Source organism: Lichenostomus cassidix, chromosome 5 (genome assembly GCF_008360975.1).
Source record: "Lichenostomus cassidix isolate B80296 chromosome 5, HeHo_3.0, whole genome shotgun sequence".
In the NCBI taxonomy this organism is placed as follows: Eukaryota; Metazoa; Chordata; class Aves; order Passeriformes; family Meliphagidae; genus Lichenostomus; species Lichenostomus cassidix.
Genome location: NC_139486.1, coordinates 26,297,535 through 26,316,589, shown reverse-complemented (window position 1 = coordinate 26,316,589; position 19,055 = coordinate 26,297,535). Strand labels below are relative to the sequence as shown.

At 37.0% G+C, this 19,055-nt stretch overlaps 1 protein-coding gene across 4 annotated transcripts in view; it reads left to right on the top strand.

The window, feature by feature from the left end:
• Positions 1-19,055, top strand: part of AKAP6 (A-kinase anchoring protein 6) — a 263,132-nt gene that overhangs the window by 102,971 nt on the left and 141,106 nt on the right. For all 4 annotated transcript variants that reach the window (XM_085061926.1, XM_085061924.1, XM_085061927.1 and 1 more), the window contains exons 5-6: positions 2,710-2,832; positions 17,870-17,966. In XM_085061926.1, coding sequence (XP_084918052.1) covers positions 2,710-2,832; positions 17,870-17,966 — 220 coding nt within the window. The remainder of the gene's footprint in view (positions 1-2,709; positions 2,833-17,869; positions 17,967-19,055) is intronic.

Here is a 19,055-nt window from a genome sequence, read left to right as displayed (position 1 = left end):
GCGCGGGCGGGCGCGCGGCGCTCCCTCAACCGGCCGCCCTCCGCCCGTCCCGTCCCGCCCTGCCCTTCCCGCGGCCCGCGCTCCGCCGCGCTCGGCTGCTGCAGATGTGCGCTTCTGAATGGTTTCAATAAAATTTTATAGCCGTCATTTGAAAAATGGTAGGATTATTGTGATTTGTGCAGCCTGGCAGAAGAGAAGCCGCCGGGGCTGGCCGCGGCCGCTGCTCGCCCTGCCGCTGCTCCCCTCGGGCACCATGTCCCCCGCCGCGGTCCCGACGGTGCCAGGTGGCACTGGAGCTTGCAGCCTTTCGTTTTTTTTCTTTTTCTTGCCCCCCTTGCTCAGCTAACGTGTCTCATCGTGATTTTGTAGGACTGTATCTGTATTTTTTGCCCAAACCCCCAGACGAGCCCCCGGCATTCCCCGCCCCGCAGTGGGGCCCGCAGCCCGCCTGGCCTGCGCAGCGAGGGACACAGGAGGCTGCCGGAGCTGGGTGCTTGCGAGTGTCTGAGCGCCAACGCCAAGTAGCAGACATTGCAACACAGACACGATTTGTGAGAGGGCAGAAGTTATTCCGTGGCTAATAGTTGCTTTTTATACTGCTGCAAACCTTCAGTGTTTCCAAGCACTTTTGAAGGCATACAGACATTGAGTACTGCAGGCAGATGTTATACGTGTCTGTCTCCGTAAAATACATGACGCATATACAAGGGAGACCCTTTTTTCATTTTTTTTCTTTTTTTTCTTTCTTTTTTTTTTTTTTTTTTTTTTTTTTTTTTTTTTTTTTTTTTGCTTACCATATCACCTTGTCTCTCAAGGACAGCACATTGCTAAAATGCAGGCAGAGATTTATTGGAGGGACAAGAAGGACTTTACTCCTCCTGCTCCTCTCCCGCTCAGCTCACGTCTCCCACTCCTCTGCCAGTCTGGCATCTCTTCAGCTCCACTGGGAGCTGGAAGAAAGTAAGCAATGGAGGAAGGGGAGCATCTTGCCCCTGCCCGTCTCCATAGCTTGACATGGGGGAACATAGCTCTTGTGGTATAGCCTGCTGTTGGGAGACAGGAGATGTGGTTACCTTCATTACTTGCCCTAGAGTAAAGGCACAATGTATCAGTCACCATAGCCCCTGGGTTGCTTTCCCTGCCTTTCTTCCTGCTTTCTGGAATGTGTCCTGATAAACAGCCTACAATGAAATCTGCACAATAACAGTTTTCTTCCTTATAATGGTTTCATATACAGTGGATTCCTTGAATAGACATAGCAATGGTCTCCTTATCCTGAGGCCTTGTGAGGACTCACACAGAAATATTAAAGCCCTCAGGGTGCTGAAGTGGGTGCTGTCATGCCTGCAGTATGCACTGCAGCTTCCTGCCAGAGTCTAGCTTTGGTTTAGAAGCACTGCTGCTTCACCTGGGAGCCAGGAGTTGATTACTGGACCCCACTCCTTGACACAGTGCTGGACCAAAATGACTCTTCTATCATGAATTTTGAGGGAAGTGTGATTCTGCTTGGTCTGGGTTATTACTGTGGTACTTATCGCAGCTTTGCACTTACTGCTCAGACTCCTGTTTCTGTCTTGTTTAGAATTCCAGTTTCATGTACAGCTTTGGAGGAGAGGATCTGGGGTCCTGAGACACTCAGGAGTCTTTGAAAGTTCTATGTTTAGTTTGCTTTTAGCTGTCTGAATGGACTAATAATTAGCAGAAACCATTTAATAAATGGAGTGGGGAGAGTGAGGTACTGAGTGTGTATACTGAGTTGTTATCTAACTGGAAATTAAAATTCTCACTATGCTGGAAATTCATAGCTAATGACTAATAATATAACCAGTATTAGACCTAACTTAATCTAGTCTTACAATGCTTGTAATAGATGCACATTCCTTTTCAGAGTTAATTTTCAGGGTGCTTATAAACATCACGGTCAGTTTATTCCATTTGCTTTCTTGCTTTGTGGTGGATAAGACTTCGGTAAAATTATCTGTACTCAGTATGTGCCTATAGAATCATCCAATCATGTAAATTCAGGGGCACTATTTTTAATCAGACAATATAATTGGTACTAATCTTGAAATAAATGGTGCTCCTGAGAAGCAAGAGCTCCTGTCTTCTCCGGAGCACCATCTGTGTGTCTCATATGCAATCAGCAATATTTATATTAAACGCTATATAGTCTGCCTCATCTACTGTTTGATTTCTTCTTTCTGAATTTCATGCTATGAACCAAAACAGGAATCACAACACCCAAGTTCTGACAAGTAATTTCTTCTCTCTGCCTACTATGTTATATACCTTGTTAATGCAGCTTTGTTCAGTCATTTTGTCAGCATCCAGTGCTCACAGTACACCCAGTCTGCCCAGTGCAAGGTCTTTAGCTCAATTTTCATTATAATATCTATGAAACTTTTTATATATCTCCCTCATATCTTCTAAAACTTTGCTGTTTTCTCTATTTCATCACAGTCATATAGATCCCACATTGTCTTGTCCCAAAATATCACATTAGATTATCCCCAGAAACACTATTCTGCTACGCAGTTACCAGAAGACCACTCTCTAATTGGTTTATTTGTTGTTTTAGGCTTGTAAGAGGCAGAAATTTTACTCTTTTGGCTGAAAAAGGATATCATGAAATTGAGCACACATTTTTCACATTGCCATTTTGCTAACAAATGTGCTTTTCTTGTTCTTTCTTTTTTCTTACATGGTCAGGGGTTTGTAAGCAAGCTGGATGAATTCATTCACTGGTTAAATGAAGCCATGGAAACAACAGAGAATTGGACTCCTCCGAAAGCAGAGACAGACAGCCTTAAACTGTACCTGGAGACACACTTGGTAGGACAAGATTATACTATGATTGCTATCAGTAATTGAAGTATTCTGCTGTGCTTTTTATTTGATTATTATTTTTAATTAGTAGTGTGCATCTATATTTTAATGTAAGATTTGCAGCATTGCAGTTTATTTTAATAAAAATACCAACAAATTATTTTCTGTATTTGAAATATGTACTGATAACTTTGCAAAAATTAAATTAAAAGGCAGAATTTCATTACAATTCAAAATTTATGTCCAAACTGAAAGAAAAGGCAATAGCAAGAGGAGAAAAGATATTTTTTTCTGTTGAGTTCTATGATTTTTACTACAGTGTAATAGTAACAAAACTCTTATTAGTGAGGAACTCTTATTCTCTCTCCCCGAGTTTTAACATAGCAGAGTGTCATTTAGTTAAAATATTTGAAATAGCTATTTCAATCATTTAACTTGATGTGCATTTCTGTCATTCAATTAATACAGATTTATACTGCAGATAAAAAATAGAGGTCAATATGTGCTGTTCAATGGGCAGGTGTCTTTATAGGTAAACTACTCTAGCCAGTAAAAAGAAAATTAAAAAGGTACTCAAAATAAGCTAAGAAATTTCCTCTCTTTCTGCCAAAATGTTAGTTTCTTCCCAGTATGAAATGGAAGAAAACATGGTGATAGTGCTACTCTAAGCCAATAACCTGGACACTCCAGCTAGATAAAACAGTACATTAGCTGAACCCACATCAGATCATCAACCCCAAAGCTCAGTCTCATTTCCAGTCTCTGATAATCTCTGCCAGTCCCTGGAAGTCACATGATGCATTACAGGAAGAAATGTCATCTTAATCCCTACTGTAATATTGGAGTGACCATTATTAAATTAATTAATTATACATCAACCACATATACAATTAGAACCAAACTGAAAACTGTCTTCAGGATTTCAGCTATGCGGACAGCTCCTGTCTCTTTTGTTCTTAAACATATTTGTTGCAGTAGTGCCTATGGGCAGTCACTGGATTAAGTGCCCCTTTTGGTAGTCTATCAAATGCAGCATGAAGACACTTCATTTTTGCCTTATGTTGCAGATTTTGGGTTTTGTGGCAGAGTTCAGATTTTTGCCTTACCTTCTGCACACACTCAGTCCTATGATTCCCATTGTGTTTACAGGTGCTCTGAAGACAGAGCACATCATGAAATCAGACTTCAGAAAAAAGGCATTCGTCATTTCAATTTGTTTTCCTTGTACTCTGCAACATGAAACTTTTAAATGTTTTTATAAGTAGAATTGCAATTTTCACTCTTGATTGCATAAAAAGAAACATATTCCAGGTAACAAGGCAATTACCAGGCTTAGTAACTCACAGAGTTTCTTTTCCGCTTTCTTTCATGGGGAGGAGCACAGTAGCTCATTCGCAGGCAAATTACTTCCAACTTCGCCATGTGGTTCTGGGGAAGGTGAGGCCTAACCCCTCTATATAGACTGGAATGTGGAATAGGAACTCAGAGGCAACTCCATCATTGCTAGAGGTAGTCTGAATAAATGAGTATGTGGGCACCTATACAACCTCACTTTCCCCTGTCAGTACTTAGGCTCCCAGCTGCACTCTGTGTATCTGGGGTAAGAAAATCCTCATATACTTCAGGATCACTGTCATGAAACACGTTGGGGTTTTTTTTACTTCACTGCAGACGTAAAATGTCTAAAGAAGGGTTCAGTTTCAATTTGATAATATTATAATTATTTTTATGGCATCTATAGCCAGTGAATAACTCACTGAATAACCTGAAAAAACATAACTGAGTTTTGTTTTTTGGATTTCAGGAAATGTATGCTATCATAGTAGTTTCTACACAGCAGAAAATGCTGGAATTTTTGTAGCATGGAAGATAGTTACTTGTATTAACTAGATTGTCAGCTTTTCAGTGGCTTTTATCTGTCAGACATCCTAATCTATGTCTAAACAGAAGTATATGAACTTCAGTTCATGTTAAGCTCTCTGCTGAAATTTCCCTTAGCTGAACATTTTAAGACAGTGATGATCCTGGTTTCTCTGAGGGACTTATAGCTCTCATTTTCGTCTTTTGCTAGTCAGGTTATACATGTCAGACTCACTTAAGATATGCTGAAGTAAAGAACTTAGAACTTTACAAGATTAGGTTCCAGACTTATTGCTTTATAATACAGACACTAGTAGTAAACTATCTGGGAAAACAAAGAAAATGTCTTGGTTCTTTCCTATGTACTGCATCTATAGCAGCACATCTCATAACTGTTTCGTAACTGGCGCAGGTTTTCTCGTCATAGAATGAGTGAAAACTTGTTGTAGATAAATATTTTTTCTAGTATAGATGTGTCCTTAACCTTTGGCACAGGTTATCAATTCCACTAAGTGTGATACTGTTTTCTTGGAAATACTTTTGTTGTGATGACAAAATTAGTGCCATAAAGAGAGAATATTTTACATTTATGAATGAAATATCATGTCAAAATTTAAGAAAATAAAATATCAGGAGCAAGAAAAGAATAATTGTACTTGTTCCATTTCTCATTGGTTGGGAAAAGTCCTGCAGAGGTGGCAAGGCCAAAGTTGTGAACATCCTCCAAATTTTTCAGTGTATGACATTGTAGATTGTCACTTTAGGGTTCCAGTGTAAACTGGTGATAAAGGTTTGAATTTTAAAATCTCTCCTCACTCAGCCTTGCGTTTCTTCTTTGACATTTCAAGAAATGGTGTGGCACAGACCCTTAAATCAAGTGTTTTTTAAAAATAAAGCATTGCAAGAAACCTACAGCATCAACTTATGAGACTCCTTGCATAAAATAATGCTCATATGAGGAGTCAAATCTCTTGAACAGGATGGCAATATGAGACTCTATTACAAGTGTCATAGCATGACATCTTCAGCTTAAATTGGTACAATTTCCCAAACAATTGTTCTTGCTAATTCTTATACCTGCTCTGGCAGTACTGTCCATAAGGATGTTAATCAACACTTTGAAGTACACGAATAGTGTTTGTCTATTGCTCTTGGCTCAGCAAGAGCTGTCTGCAGGGGCATCTCTGTAACCATTTGAAGGCCCAACCTGGTTAGCTCCTGAAACAGTGAAGCACAATGTGGTGAAGGTGGAAGGCAGCCTCTCCTCAGTTTGACCTGTTTTTCCCAATTATCTCATTTGCGCAGAAACTAGCTGGGGAGCTCCTGGACCACCAAGGGAATTCACAGCTAAATGCACTGTGTGTGCACACAGGCACAGACCTGATCCCCAAATACACCACAATTATAATTATCAACTGTAAGACATATTGGAATTTCACTCTTAATCAAAGTTACAACTTAAACTCCATAGATTTTGCCATGATGAGAAACCATATAGTTTGCTGAAGAGTATGATTTTTTTTCCTACAAATGGAAAGGTAGTCTACATTTTGAATGTGTGCTGAAATAGACAATCTTCAGCTTGGAGAGCTGTTTTCTTGCAAATTTTGAAACGCAGTTCCCTGATGTTGTGCAGAACAGAAGTTGCTATATGCTTCATTTTAGATAACACCAGAGCACAAATCTAGAAGTGAAAAGGCTCTCAGAGATCCCTGGAATAGTGGCTGAAATTATTCTTTCAATTTTACAGGTCTTCACAACTCAGTAATGTTGGTTAAACTGATTTGGGAGCTGTGTGCTTCCCATTCATATGGAAGAGCTGACATGGAGCAGCCACTACTTGAACATCTGGCACTCTGCAGGCAGCCACCCAAGCCAGCAGATGTCGAAAACACTAATATGTTTTCATAAAACAGGCGTGTTTTTCAGCAGAAATCTACTTTTCCACAAAGGCCTCAGTTAGTCCTACTAGTGAAAAAATGAAGCAGGTTTTGAATTTTTCGAACAATTAGGTTAAAATCGGTTCCCAGAGAAAAGACAGCTTCATTTACCTTATCAAAAAGGAACTTCTGAAAATGGTTTCTGATTCACTTTATCTTTTGTATCTCTCCTTTTCTGTTATGCTGATTCTTGCCCATTGGCACCCTGATCAAAATCAGCTACTAGCAGACTCTAAGCATAGACTTGGTGGTATGCAAATCAGTTTTCATCAAAAACAGTATCCTGAAGGCAGCTTATGAGCTGAAAGCATCTGTCTAGGTGGTAGTGCTGTGCTTGTGAAACCAAGCAGACTTTCTAACCAGCTTGACAAATAAGAATTCACCATGTATCTCTTGACTGTTATGGTTTGCTAAAAAAGACATTTGACTTTATCCATGGCCTGACAATATAGTTTAGCACAGTAAAGAAGTAATCTAGCTAATGTGAAAAACCACTGAGGAAAAGGTTTCAACAAAAGGTACCATACATTTTTGCTGAGGCCTGGAACTTTTAATATGGTAGTCTTAACTTATTGCTTTGCTGTTAACGCAATGCTTTGGTTTCTTATTGCTGCCAGAGTCCTGCTTATGTACTGTAGTGTGGTGTGCTCTTAGGTCATTTGTACTAAGCCATTTCTGTGTCTAGAGTCATACTTAGGGCTAGGTAGCACAAAAATTTTAAATGGGAACCTGCAAATGAAAAATATCATATTTTATGCTTATTTGGGTGCAACTTGCAACTTTTTTAATACTTCTTGCATTATTAGTAGATGACAGCAAACCATATTGTTTCAGTAGAGATAAAACTAATTATTATAAAGTCTTCTTAGAAATTTGGAATTAGTAGTCAAGCATTTTTGTCCATTTTTGTCCAGTAAGACTGTCCTAACAGTCTTATTCTTCAGAATTTCTGTAAAATTCTGAAATCCTGAGTACAGGGAAGATAGAAGAGAGAGAGTAGTGAGAGATTTTTCATTTTTTCTTCAAAATCAGATACAGAATGTTTAGAGTTTCCTATGACAATTTAGTTTCTTCCAAAGTGGCTGTTGCTTTTTGTCCTTTTGTGTAAGACCATGGCTGTAACCTGCTTACATTTAAGCTTGAAACTCGAAGGAGAGAAAATCATAGAACCTCTTAATTGCTTGTATTGGAAGGGACCTTTAAAACTCATCTAGTTTACCCTCTGCTACAAGTAGTTTAACTCATCTAGTTTACCCTCTGCCTATGATAAGTAGGGACATCTTCAACTGGATTAGGTTGCTCAGAGTTGTTTTCAATATGAAAAGGGATCCTAGGGATGGACATCCACCACCTCTCTGGGCAACTTATGTCAGTGGTTTTTTACATCATTGTAAAAAATCCATCCTTACATACAGTCTAAATCTACCCTGATTCAGTTTAAAACTGTTATCACTTGTCCTTTCTTATAGGCCCTGCTAAAAAGATTTTTACCATCTTGGGGTTTGGATTAGATGATCTCCAGAGGTCCCTTCCAACCCTAAATATTCTGTGATTCTGTGATCTTCCACATAAGCCCCCCTAAATCACTGAAATGCTGCCATAAGGTCTCTGAGCAACTCCTGGTCTGTCAAGCCTTTTACTTGCAAAGAGGTGCTCCATCCCTCTGACAGTTTTTGTGGCCTTCCTCTGGACCTGCTTCTAAAAGGTCCATGTCTTTCTTGTTCTGGAGACCCCAGGGGTGGATGCAGCACCACAGATGGGGTCTCATGAGAGCAGAACAGAGGGGCAGAGCTCCCTCCATCACCCTGCTGGCTGCACTGCTTTGGGTGCAGCCCAGGATATTTTGTTTGGCTTTCTGGGCTGCAAGTGCACTTGCTGGGTCATGTCCAGCCTCTCATCCGCCAGCACCCCCAAGTCCTCTGCAGGGCTTTTTTTGATGTTTACTGTCATTGTAACTTTGGGTATAAATATTCTTATGAAAGATGGAAGCTGGTGGTTTCGTGTGTCTCCAGGTAGCATAAAGAGGAATTTGTCAATTGTGGAAAGAATGAAAGAGGATGACCTCCTTGAAAAAAAAATGGTTCATACCAGGGTTATTTGCTTCTTGTTTTTTTAGGCAAAAATATATTTTCTGTTTAGTTGAAACTGGAAGAGCAAATACTTTTCTGTAAAAACTACAAGTGGCTAGGATTGCATGTAGTTACTGCAGTACCAAGTGTGGTTTGGATATGCTAACTAATAATTTCCATGAGTAGTAGTTTCTTGGTTTTCTTTTCAGATCCTGACTGTAATTTTTACTCCAATTTAGTCACAAGCTTTGTGCCACATTAAAGTCCTTTTTAGCCAAGAATTGGTTCATTATATTGACCTTCTCAGTCACCATATTTACTTAACTTGTTAGGGTCTTGAAAATACCGTAGAGCAAACATCATTAGTATTTCAAAACAAATCAGGCAAGTTGATTCACACTAGCATTTACTTTCTTTCTGTATGTAAAGTTTAGATGTCATCTCCATTCAGAACTAAATTCTTCTTAAGATACAGGGGGCTTGAGTTTTATTATCTAAAGAGAAATGAAATAAGAATGTATCTGTCTCCGTTATAAATGTTTCTGGCCGTATCATGGCTCAGCACTTTCTGAGCTGTAAACAGCAATTGCTTTCATACAGAAAATAGATTGTATTTTCACATTTAAGAAATTGTGTTGGTGAAGTAATGATGCTTCAGTGATATTTCATGATACCTGATTGTCTGTTTGTAACAAGACTGCTATGTCTGAAAAAAAAGATCATTCTCATCTCCCTGGAAAATCTCATTTTCTGAAAAATGTCAGTTTAGAGAAGTATTAAACATCTATTCTTATTGAAAATATGGTTAAATACACATGCCTTGGGCTAAACTACTGACTGTCTTTGTGGTACCAGTGGTAATGGTAATTTTATTAAAGGTATTAAAGCCTGTGAAATGGCTAAGTTATGTATTGTGCTTTTGCTAGATGGGAATTTCCAATGTCCGTGGCAGCTAATTTAGATAATTTTCTCAAAACACATAATACTTTCTCCAGGATGATGGTGCTAAAAAGTGAGCACCACAAGTGGCCTAATCTTATGTTTCTCTAAGGACTTTGATAGAATTTGTTTAGCCTATTGCTAGTTTGAATTTTTTAAGTTTATGGTTTTTTTTATCTTGAAAGGCATCTTGGGTACCTGAATGTATGTCCTTTTTTGTAGGAAGCAGACTGCAGAACATACTAATCAGAGATGTAGACTAAACCCAGCAGAATTCATTGGCAAATGAAATGATTTAATAGCAAATAAGACAGCAAACTTAAACAAACAGAATACATGTATATTGTCAGTTTTGACTATTATTCAACTTTTTAAATCGGTAAACCAAATAACCTCAATGTAAGCTTTTCTGTTTCGTGAGTTAAAGTATAGGAAATGTTGCTGTCATTTTAATACATTTGGCTTCACCTGTATTACAGTCTGAATCCAGAGTGTATAGTTGCAGTGTGGTAAAAACAGAGGTTTCTAAACTGTTTGGACAGTTCTTCACATTTAAACAATAATTTCCACCTTTCTTAATTCTACATATGAATTGGGTTAGTAATTTGGGATTTTTATTTATTAACTGTATTTTGCTAAGAAGGAATTTCAGTTCACCTTTACATTGCATGAAACCTTTTATCTGTACATGTATAAAACAAATTACATCTCCTTCATATTCCCCTCAAACTGAAATCTTTCAAGAATTGTTTTAAAACTGCATAGTATTATTTAATGCCAGAGAGTTCATTTTGGTCTGTTAGTTAATAAATTTATATTTTAAGAATAGACATGTATAAGTTATTTTCCCCTTGGTAACTCCATATTTTCCAAGGCTGCTATGTCCCATGAATTCATCTTTGGTTTGGAAAGCTGTTATCACTTGATTTCTGCAGATTATTTTCTGAGTATCTCAAGAAGGCAAGAAATGATTAAGGGCAGTTGTATACAGTGGACTGCATGTGTAGTTCATGATTATGGCAACTTAGCAATTGTGTCACTGTATAGCAATTTTACCCACATCATTTTGTGCCTGTGTTCGGCCCTCATTGTCTCTTGATAATAAACAAACTGGGATTCAGTTTAGGAAGCTTCATGTGAACTTTCTTTTTTGACAATGAAAAATGTTTGGACAGACAAAATCAAAGAGAAATTTACATAGTGCAACACAGAAAATAAATTAGAGTTGGTAGCAGAAGAATTTATGTGATTTTGAAATATAAAATATCTGCAAAAATAGCCTCTATGTCTTCTAAATCTGCAAAAAAGGCATCCTGGAGAGTAGAGCTAACTATCCTTTTTCTCCACATCTAAAACTATGAATTCAAAACTTGGCTAAATTACCTGAAAGATGACAAACACAATGAGGAATGAGAAACATAAACAGAGGGACCTAAAGTGTTCAATATGAGGAAGATCGTGTTATTTGTTTTTAAAATGTAACAAAGGGAAAGAAAAAACCATTGATCAATACTGGTGTGGCAGAAGCTGTGACAGAGAAGAAAAGGGTGAGGTGATTTTACATGAGCATGAATTACTATAGGACTGCTGGAGTAGAGCGTGTCTCTTTGTATTTAGTTTTGCTTGCCCAGCGGAAATTCTGTGGCCATATGAAAGACCTCGGTTACTGCTCTGTCAGTGCATTTGCAGTCCTTACTCCCACATTTTTATCCAGTCTAGATTTAATGGTCTCAAGGGATCTGGGCTTTCACTGTTCCCCTTAGGAGGTTATTATACTGTCTAATAGATCTGACTTTCTTGGGAAATTTCATATTTATCTTAAATTTTCTATTTCTTAATTTAACTCCATTAGTCCCATTTACTATACCCTCTGATACCATACTAAGTCTTCTTTCTGCTTGCTGTTCAGATTCATGAAATATAAAAACAGAACCAGACAGCTCCTTACTTGTATTCAACACTCAGTCAGTCTTGTTTATTTCTTATTTTTCCCACCCTTTCCACTATTAAACAAATTTTTCTTGCTCTTCACTAAACTCCCAATAGTTTGTCTCCTCATGAATGTGGTTGATTCCTCCCAGATAAAATGTACGTTCAGATCAAGTGAAAGGTGGAGAATGCATATGAGTCATCAGAAGGTAAAATAATTCCCAGGGTTGCTATAGTTAGCTCATTACTAACCATTTTGATCCCAGAATGTTCAGTTAATATTATAGACGAATTATAAACTTACACAGAGAAATTGTCTGAGTAGTCAAATCGTCTTACATCTGATCTACATCTACAGTGGCACAATACCTGTATGACATGATGATTATGGGATTTTAGTAGTGAGGTTCCCAGATCAGTTTTGTGTCGATTTTAAAGGCATTTTAGATTGTATTCAGGTATTGTGAATCAACATAAAAGTGATACCATTTTTTGCCCATTTTTACTTGCCTACAGAGGCCCGTGGAAGGAATTGCCCCCAGAGAAACTAATAAATGATTATATTTCAAAATCTCATTGTTGCAGAGAATAGAAGACCAAATCTTCTTTCCACTAACTACTCACTCTTAAAAAATATCTAACAGTTTTCACTGGTTACAGAAGAAAATGTGTGGCTTGTGTAAGGAAAATGATGGTCATGTTTTGTTAGGCATTAAAGGTTTGCTTAGCATTTGGTGATTATTGGCCCCTTGGCCATCATTGCTACAGGGAGGGCATGTTAGTTTCAGGAAGAGAAGAAAAAGACACATAGTGGGTGCTGCTGCTTCAGAGGATTCATCATGCTCTCCTTAAAAAGCAAAGGTAGAATCCCTGCCATTGTACAACTCAACCTTAGCTATGGAGCTGCATAAAGCATTTCCATAGTGCTTGTGTTCTATTTAGCAGGTAGAGTGTCAGGTGGAAATACATCTTAAAAGAAAAGAAAATAAAAAATTCTTAGTAGACACCTAGGTTTTATGGAAAACATGAATAAAGGAGACATTGTCTGAAAGCTTTTCATATGTAATGATTAGTGCCCAGGAAAACATGTCCTAGTAATGCTCATTTAATATTAAGTAAGCTTAATAAAAAAATGTGAGGCTTTCCTAGAAGCTAAATGTATGACCATTTCCATGTTAATATAAGGACAACTTACATAGTAGTTCTCTCTTTGATTTACTGAATGTCATTGGTAGGTGGTATTCAGGAGTCTGAAAATACCACTGGGTTATTACATGGTTTATTAGGTTATTACCTCAAATTATTAACTTAAATTATTAACTCAAATTCTTAAATAATAGGCACTGTCCAAACAGAGACTTTCTGTGTCATCAGAAAGCCTCAAAGAAAAAAAAAAAAAAAAGAAAAAGAAGAAGAAAATAGGCAGCTGCCATTCCATGACCAAAATTTGAATTCAGTACTTGATATCTTGGTATTTTGTTAAAGCAAATTATTGGAAGATAACTGTGCCAGAACCAATATACTTGAAAAAGTAGCTATATATTAGGCATATAAGAATAAAATCTCAGGAATTGTTTTGAATCATATTCCCTTTAAGACAAATGAAATGGGTGTCCCGTATCTTTTCTACCAGCGACTTGTTCCCGTTATTCTAAATTTCACAACTGAATTATATCTGTCACAGTGGGTGTTTTAATTATAAGTGCTACATTCTTAGCCAAAATTTGCATTCAATGATACCCAAATATAGAAGTTCATATTTCAGTAATGTAGATTTCTCAAAGAATGCAAAATACTATTAGGAAGTTTTAAATTAAGCTTTCTTTTTCAAATTCTAAAATCATAGAATCCAAATCAGTCAGATAATTTTTAATTGTCTGTACCATTGCTCTAAAAAATAAACACTCAAGAAACAGCAATATTTTTCCTAGAAGTGTTTAATAATACAAAAAATGAACCTCAAGAAAATTGTCTTTCAGGGGTACCCAAGTACACCACACATTCTGATAGTAAGCTAAACTGAGAAAATTAATATATTTCTTTTAATACCTTGTCTTAATCTGACAATAGGTGTAAACTGCCATGTCATTCAAATTAACCTACATTTATGTATACATTGTAAGTTCACATGATACCTAGTTTCTGATTTGTATTTCAGAGACAGTGCACTGGAAACAATCAATCAATACATTATGACTTTAAAAAAAGAAATCATGCTTTTACAAAGTCTCTGTGCCTCTGGAAACAAACAAAAAATTATTAGTTGTGTGTCCTTAGTGTAGATATGAATAGGTCAAGATCCAGGTGTTTAACCAAATTACGAAGATTTTCTAAGAACAGAGTGTTACAGAATGGTGAAATGTTGCATAACAGAGCTCAGTGTGTTCATGGTGTAGAATACCTATGCAACAGAAGCTTCCTAAATTTAAGTAGCTACAATCATAAAATAAATCGTATGGGGAACTTAAAATATTTTTTTTGCAAACAATCTTTTCTTATCCCTACTTGTACAGAAAAATAAGATAAAAAGGAGAAATTATTATATGATGGGAAAGCGCTCTTTTATTTTTAGCATGTTCAGAGTCTAGAATAGATCAGGAGGTTTGCTTTTTTAACCCATGGATGTTCTGCACTATTGTCTTGTGGATCAATAAGTTTCATAAAAGTCAGGGAACACCTTCATTTTGTGAAGGCTGGGCTCCATTGCCCCATGCTGTCAGCAGAAGATAGCACTCCTGATGTCTTGTCTTTACACTCTTGGAGTTTTTATTCCATTTATTATAGTTCTCTAGCTTTTTCAAAATGGCATGATTCCTGCCTCACTTTTCCTTTCTTGCTAAACAAGAACAGTTGATAGTTATATATAGGTACATGGTGATTGCGAAAAGTGCAGAGGGCTTTGTAAGGATATTTTGCTTGTTGCAACTTGCAAACTACATTTTATGCACTGTAGTTCTAGGGATGACATTAATATGTTGTTTAAAAAGCTGCTGTCAGGCCAATGCACATGCATTTTCCATAATGTATACTTGCTCATGAGTGATATTTAGACTGCTCGATAGCTGCAAATGTGCCTGGAAAAATGGCTTTGATTAATTGACTTCCCTCCTCTTCTTTCCTCTCTTCAGATGCAAAGGCTCCGTTCATTATCAGGAAAGATCAGAGGAGGAGGGGAGCAGAGTACCTGGGTCACACGCTGTTAGAGTTACAATTTTCCGAATGCCATAAGTAAACAGTAGGGAACAGGAAATATCCAGGATGGGAGAGGACCTCTATGTTTGAAAGTCTTCCTCCATTCCAAATAGTTGGTCTGATTTTGTCATTAGCTATGCGAATTTGCATTTCTCCATTTTATATACATGTAATACTTGTTCCATCTGCAACTCTTCTTTTTCATGTGTCACATTTTCAGCCCCTCGGGTATGAGAAAGTTAGAGCATTGATTGAGGGCTATTCTTTCCAGTGTTCCTTGCACAGTTGTTTTTTTCCCTTAGGAAATTACTAGAAATTATATATACATATATAATTCCAAATTCAAAACTCATACTACACTATATCAACAACATTCGCTTCTGTTTGTATTTATACTTACATGAATGGTTCTCTCTTTTTAATAATGTGTGCTGATTTTGGCTGGAATAGAGTTAATTTTCTTCAGAGTAGGTAGTATGGGGCCAAGTTATGGATTTGTGGTGAAAACAGTGCTGATAATACAAGGATGTTTCAGTTACTGCTGAGCAGTGCTTACACAGAGCCAGGGCTTTTTCTGCTCCATGTACCATGCCAATAACAAGTAGGCTGGGAATGCACAACGAGTTGGATACAGACACAGCTGGGACAGCTGACCCTGAGTGACCAAAGGGGTATTCCATATCCTATGACATCATACTCAGTACATAAAGCTGGGGGAAGAAGGAGGAAGCGGGGGACATTTGCAGTTACAGCATTTATCTTCCCAAGTCACCATTACGTGTGATGAAGCCCTGCTTTCCTGGGGATGGCTGAACACATGCCTGCCCATGGGAAGTGGTGAATTAATTCCACATTTTACTTCAATTTTGTGCACGGCTTTTGCTTTTCCTATGAAACTTTAGCTTAAAGCACAATTTTTGTAGCTTTTACCCTTCTGATTCTTTTCTCCATCCCACTGAGTGGTGAGTGAGAGGCTGTGTGTGATGCTTAGTTGCTGGCTGGGGTTAAACCATGACATGCTGCCTCTGTGCTGATAAAAGTTTATTTCTGCTAAATTTCATGTATGTTCATGGCATTTTTACCACTCATAATTTATCCATAAAATAAGAATTTTGCACTAGGAGAATATTGCTAGTCAGAAACCAAAAGTTTGGCCCCATTTTTATTCATCATATTTTGCTTCTTCAGTTTAACATTATTACTAGTTAATAGGTGCACCTGAAAATCAAGCTGTATTGTAGTATCTGGTGCGTTATGTTAAATGAATCTTTTCTAGGACAGCAAGTCTCTTTTTTTTTCCCTAATGAAAGAGAATACCTCATCTTTTCCAATTTTCCTATCAAACGCATCCACATCATCTCGAGACACTGCCACATCCAGCTGCATCTATACTCGACTTCAATTATATGAAATTACACAACCTACTCTCAGGTCCTTTAGGTTCTCTTTTGCTGTGTGAGGCACACACATAGTGCATTTCCTGTGAAGTGCATGATTACAAACTATTCAGTACAAGCCTGTTTTAAGTAAACAGTAAATTAAATATTGTCAGTGCTTGTTCAGACATGCTCTTACGAAAGAAAAAGAACTTCTAGATTTGGGTTCATAAAACTCCAGATTTAAGAAAGGGACAGACATAAACTAGGCATCTTTTTTCCTTTTTAACTTCTCTTGACTGGCCCAGTTGATCAAGAGCTGGTCCAAAACAGCATTTTCAGGTGTCCCTACAGGGAGATTTGGGTTACTCAAAATGTTGAAGGTAGCAAAATTTCTGTTTATTTCTCTTTATTTGAATGGAGAATTCTCAAAAACATTCTGTCACTGTCAGGTACAATGCTGCCTGAAAGACTGTTAAGACTGTCTCAGCAAGATGCCTTTTTCAACCATGACAAATACAGTAGAAATACCTCATTTTATTACTGTTCTGGCAATATTATTTTTTGCTATGCCAGTCAATCTGGCTGTATGGGTTAGGAAAGAAATAAAAATGTTACTTCCCTAAGAATTGGGGGTTTTTGAGTATTCTGTGGTGTCCACCACTCCACAACTAGCATGGTCACTACCATTTGAAGAAGTATGAATAAGTTTTATAAAAACCAGAAGCTATGAATGTGCACTTGCAAAGACTCCTTTCATCTCTGCCAGTTAAGTCATTCCCAAGAGAAGGAAAAGGTCTTATTTTCCAAGTGGTCAAATATTGTTTCCATTTATTCCGTAGACATTTCAAAGAGAAAATGTGTGGCATGTTTGTGTTTAGGTCTGCACACAATTTATGGTTAAATACTGCAAGTATCCTTTTCTCTACTGTATTTTGTTTCTTGCAGTCAAGTACAGTGAGAAGCTCTAGCAAATTACTAAAAAATTTATCTGAGTTATCATTGGTGTATTAAATGGCATAACATATAATACATCACGTTTCCAGTTCCTCTATTACTACATTTTAATGCAATTTGTTCAAATAAAATAATAAAAAGGGAAAGAAATTAAACATTTTATTGACTGTCAAAGCAGAGATCCTTTGTAAACTACTAAAAATATTAAGAAAAAAAAGGTTGAAAAATATTTGCTTTGCAAATAAGGAATGCAGAGATCTAAAGCAGACTGATTTGTTCTTTGAAAATGGATATGAGAGTTAACTCAGGAACACAATATTAATAGATTTGTGTAAGTGCACATAAGGCCAATATATTCAATGCTGTAATTTTTTTATGGTTTCATAAATAGTGCTATCACCAACATTTCAAAGAACTCTGAAAAAAACAGAGCTCATATGTGGTGGCATAAATTTAGTGTATTTTATAGAACACTGTTACTCCAGATATAGCCTACGGGTTGTGACTTTTCATAAAACCTAATGAATGTCTAGATTTGTCAGCTGTTTCAACACAGATGCACTTTGCTGATCTAATGGAAACATTTTGAGCCCAGATCCAAAATATCAATAGCTTTTAGTATCACAAATTAGTTTGGCTATTGGGTGAATTGGGATGTGGTTCTTGATAAAAAACAGCAAGTAATTTTGTACATGTGTTTTATGATAACTGCCTCTCCAATGTCTGATGCTGAGGGTTTTTCCTCTCTCTTTTTTTTTCTTTTCTTTTTTTTTTTCTTCAGAGTTTTAAGTTGAATGTAGATAGCCACTGTGCTTTAAAAGAAGCAGTGGTAGAAGAAGGACGCCAACTTCTTGAGCTTATTGTATCTCACAAATCAGGTAAATCCTTCTGAAATATTGCAAGTCTTTATGTCTCCAGACTATTAAAGAATGAAGAAGCATTGCTGTAAATTACTGCATATATTCACTTCCTTATGTATTATTAATATTTACATTATCAGATTGACCTTCAAGATTTATAAATGTTTCATATACTGCATACAATGCAGTGATACTTATAAAATGAAATACTGCCTGCAAATAGTCTGTTCATTTTATTTTGGTCTTGCTGTTCAGCTGAGTTTCAATTGAAATCACATCACTGAAAACTTCACACTGACATATTCTTTGATGTAGGTGCTATGGAAATAACATTAAGATAATGAACTAGGATTTCAAATATATATATATATGTATTTACATACTCTGAATGAATAATTGCATTGGTGAAGCTTTATTTTACCACTTAAACCAATTTTTACGTTGATTTAAATATATTTATGAGGACTAGATTAAAATTAAAAATACCTTTTTCCTTTGGTTAGGCTTGTCTTTTTCTTCAGAGGCCTTAAATTGAGAGGAGGGAGAGAGATATACTGATTTCCCTTTATCCCCACCACCTCCTATATTTTTAGGTGTTTGCGTGACTTGCCTGCTAATAGGGTTTTAATCAGCATATACTGCTATGGAATGCCATCTTAATTTTGGCCTACTTAGCATGCTTTTCATCCAGGTTGAAGTTATTCTCTGGTATACTGTTTTCTCATCATCTTACATGTGTGCCTCTATTGTTTCACAGCATCAGGCAGATCTGAGTAAAGTGAAAGCAATAGGTACTGACTCCTATGTATAGTTCTAAAAAGATAGGGAAGCCATAGCAAGGAAGGGTAGTGCATGTCATCATAGATGTAGAAAACAGTAATGTGTAAACTACAGAAAATATTTAAAGGAGTTGGAGGTAAGAAGAATGTCTTTGCAGGATTATGAAATGTTTCGAGACAAAGACTAGATATTAGAGGGGGTGATTAATACAATGTTCCCTACTGCAGAGAAATGACAGTTTATGTGGAGTTTTTCTCTTGAAATTGTCAGCTGAAACACAGTCAAAATTTAATTTGCTGGCTAAAAGAAATATTTGTCCCGATAGCA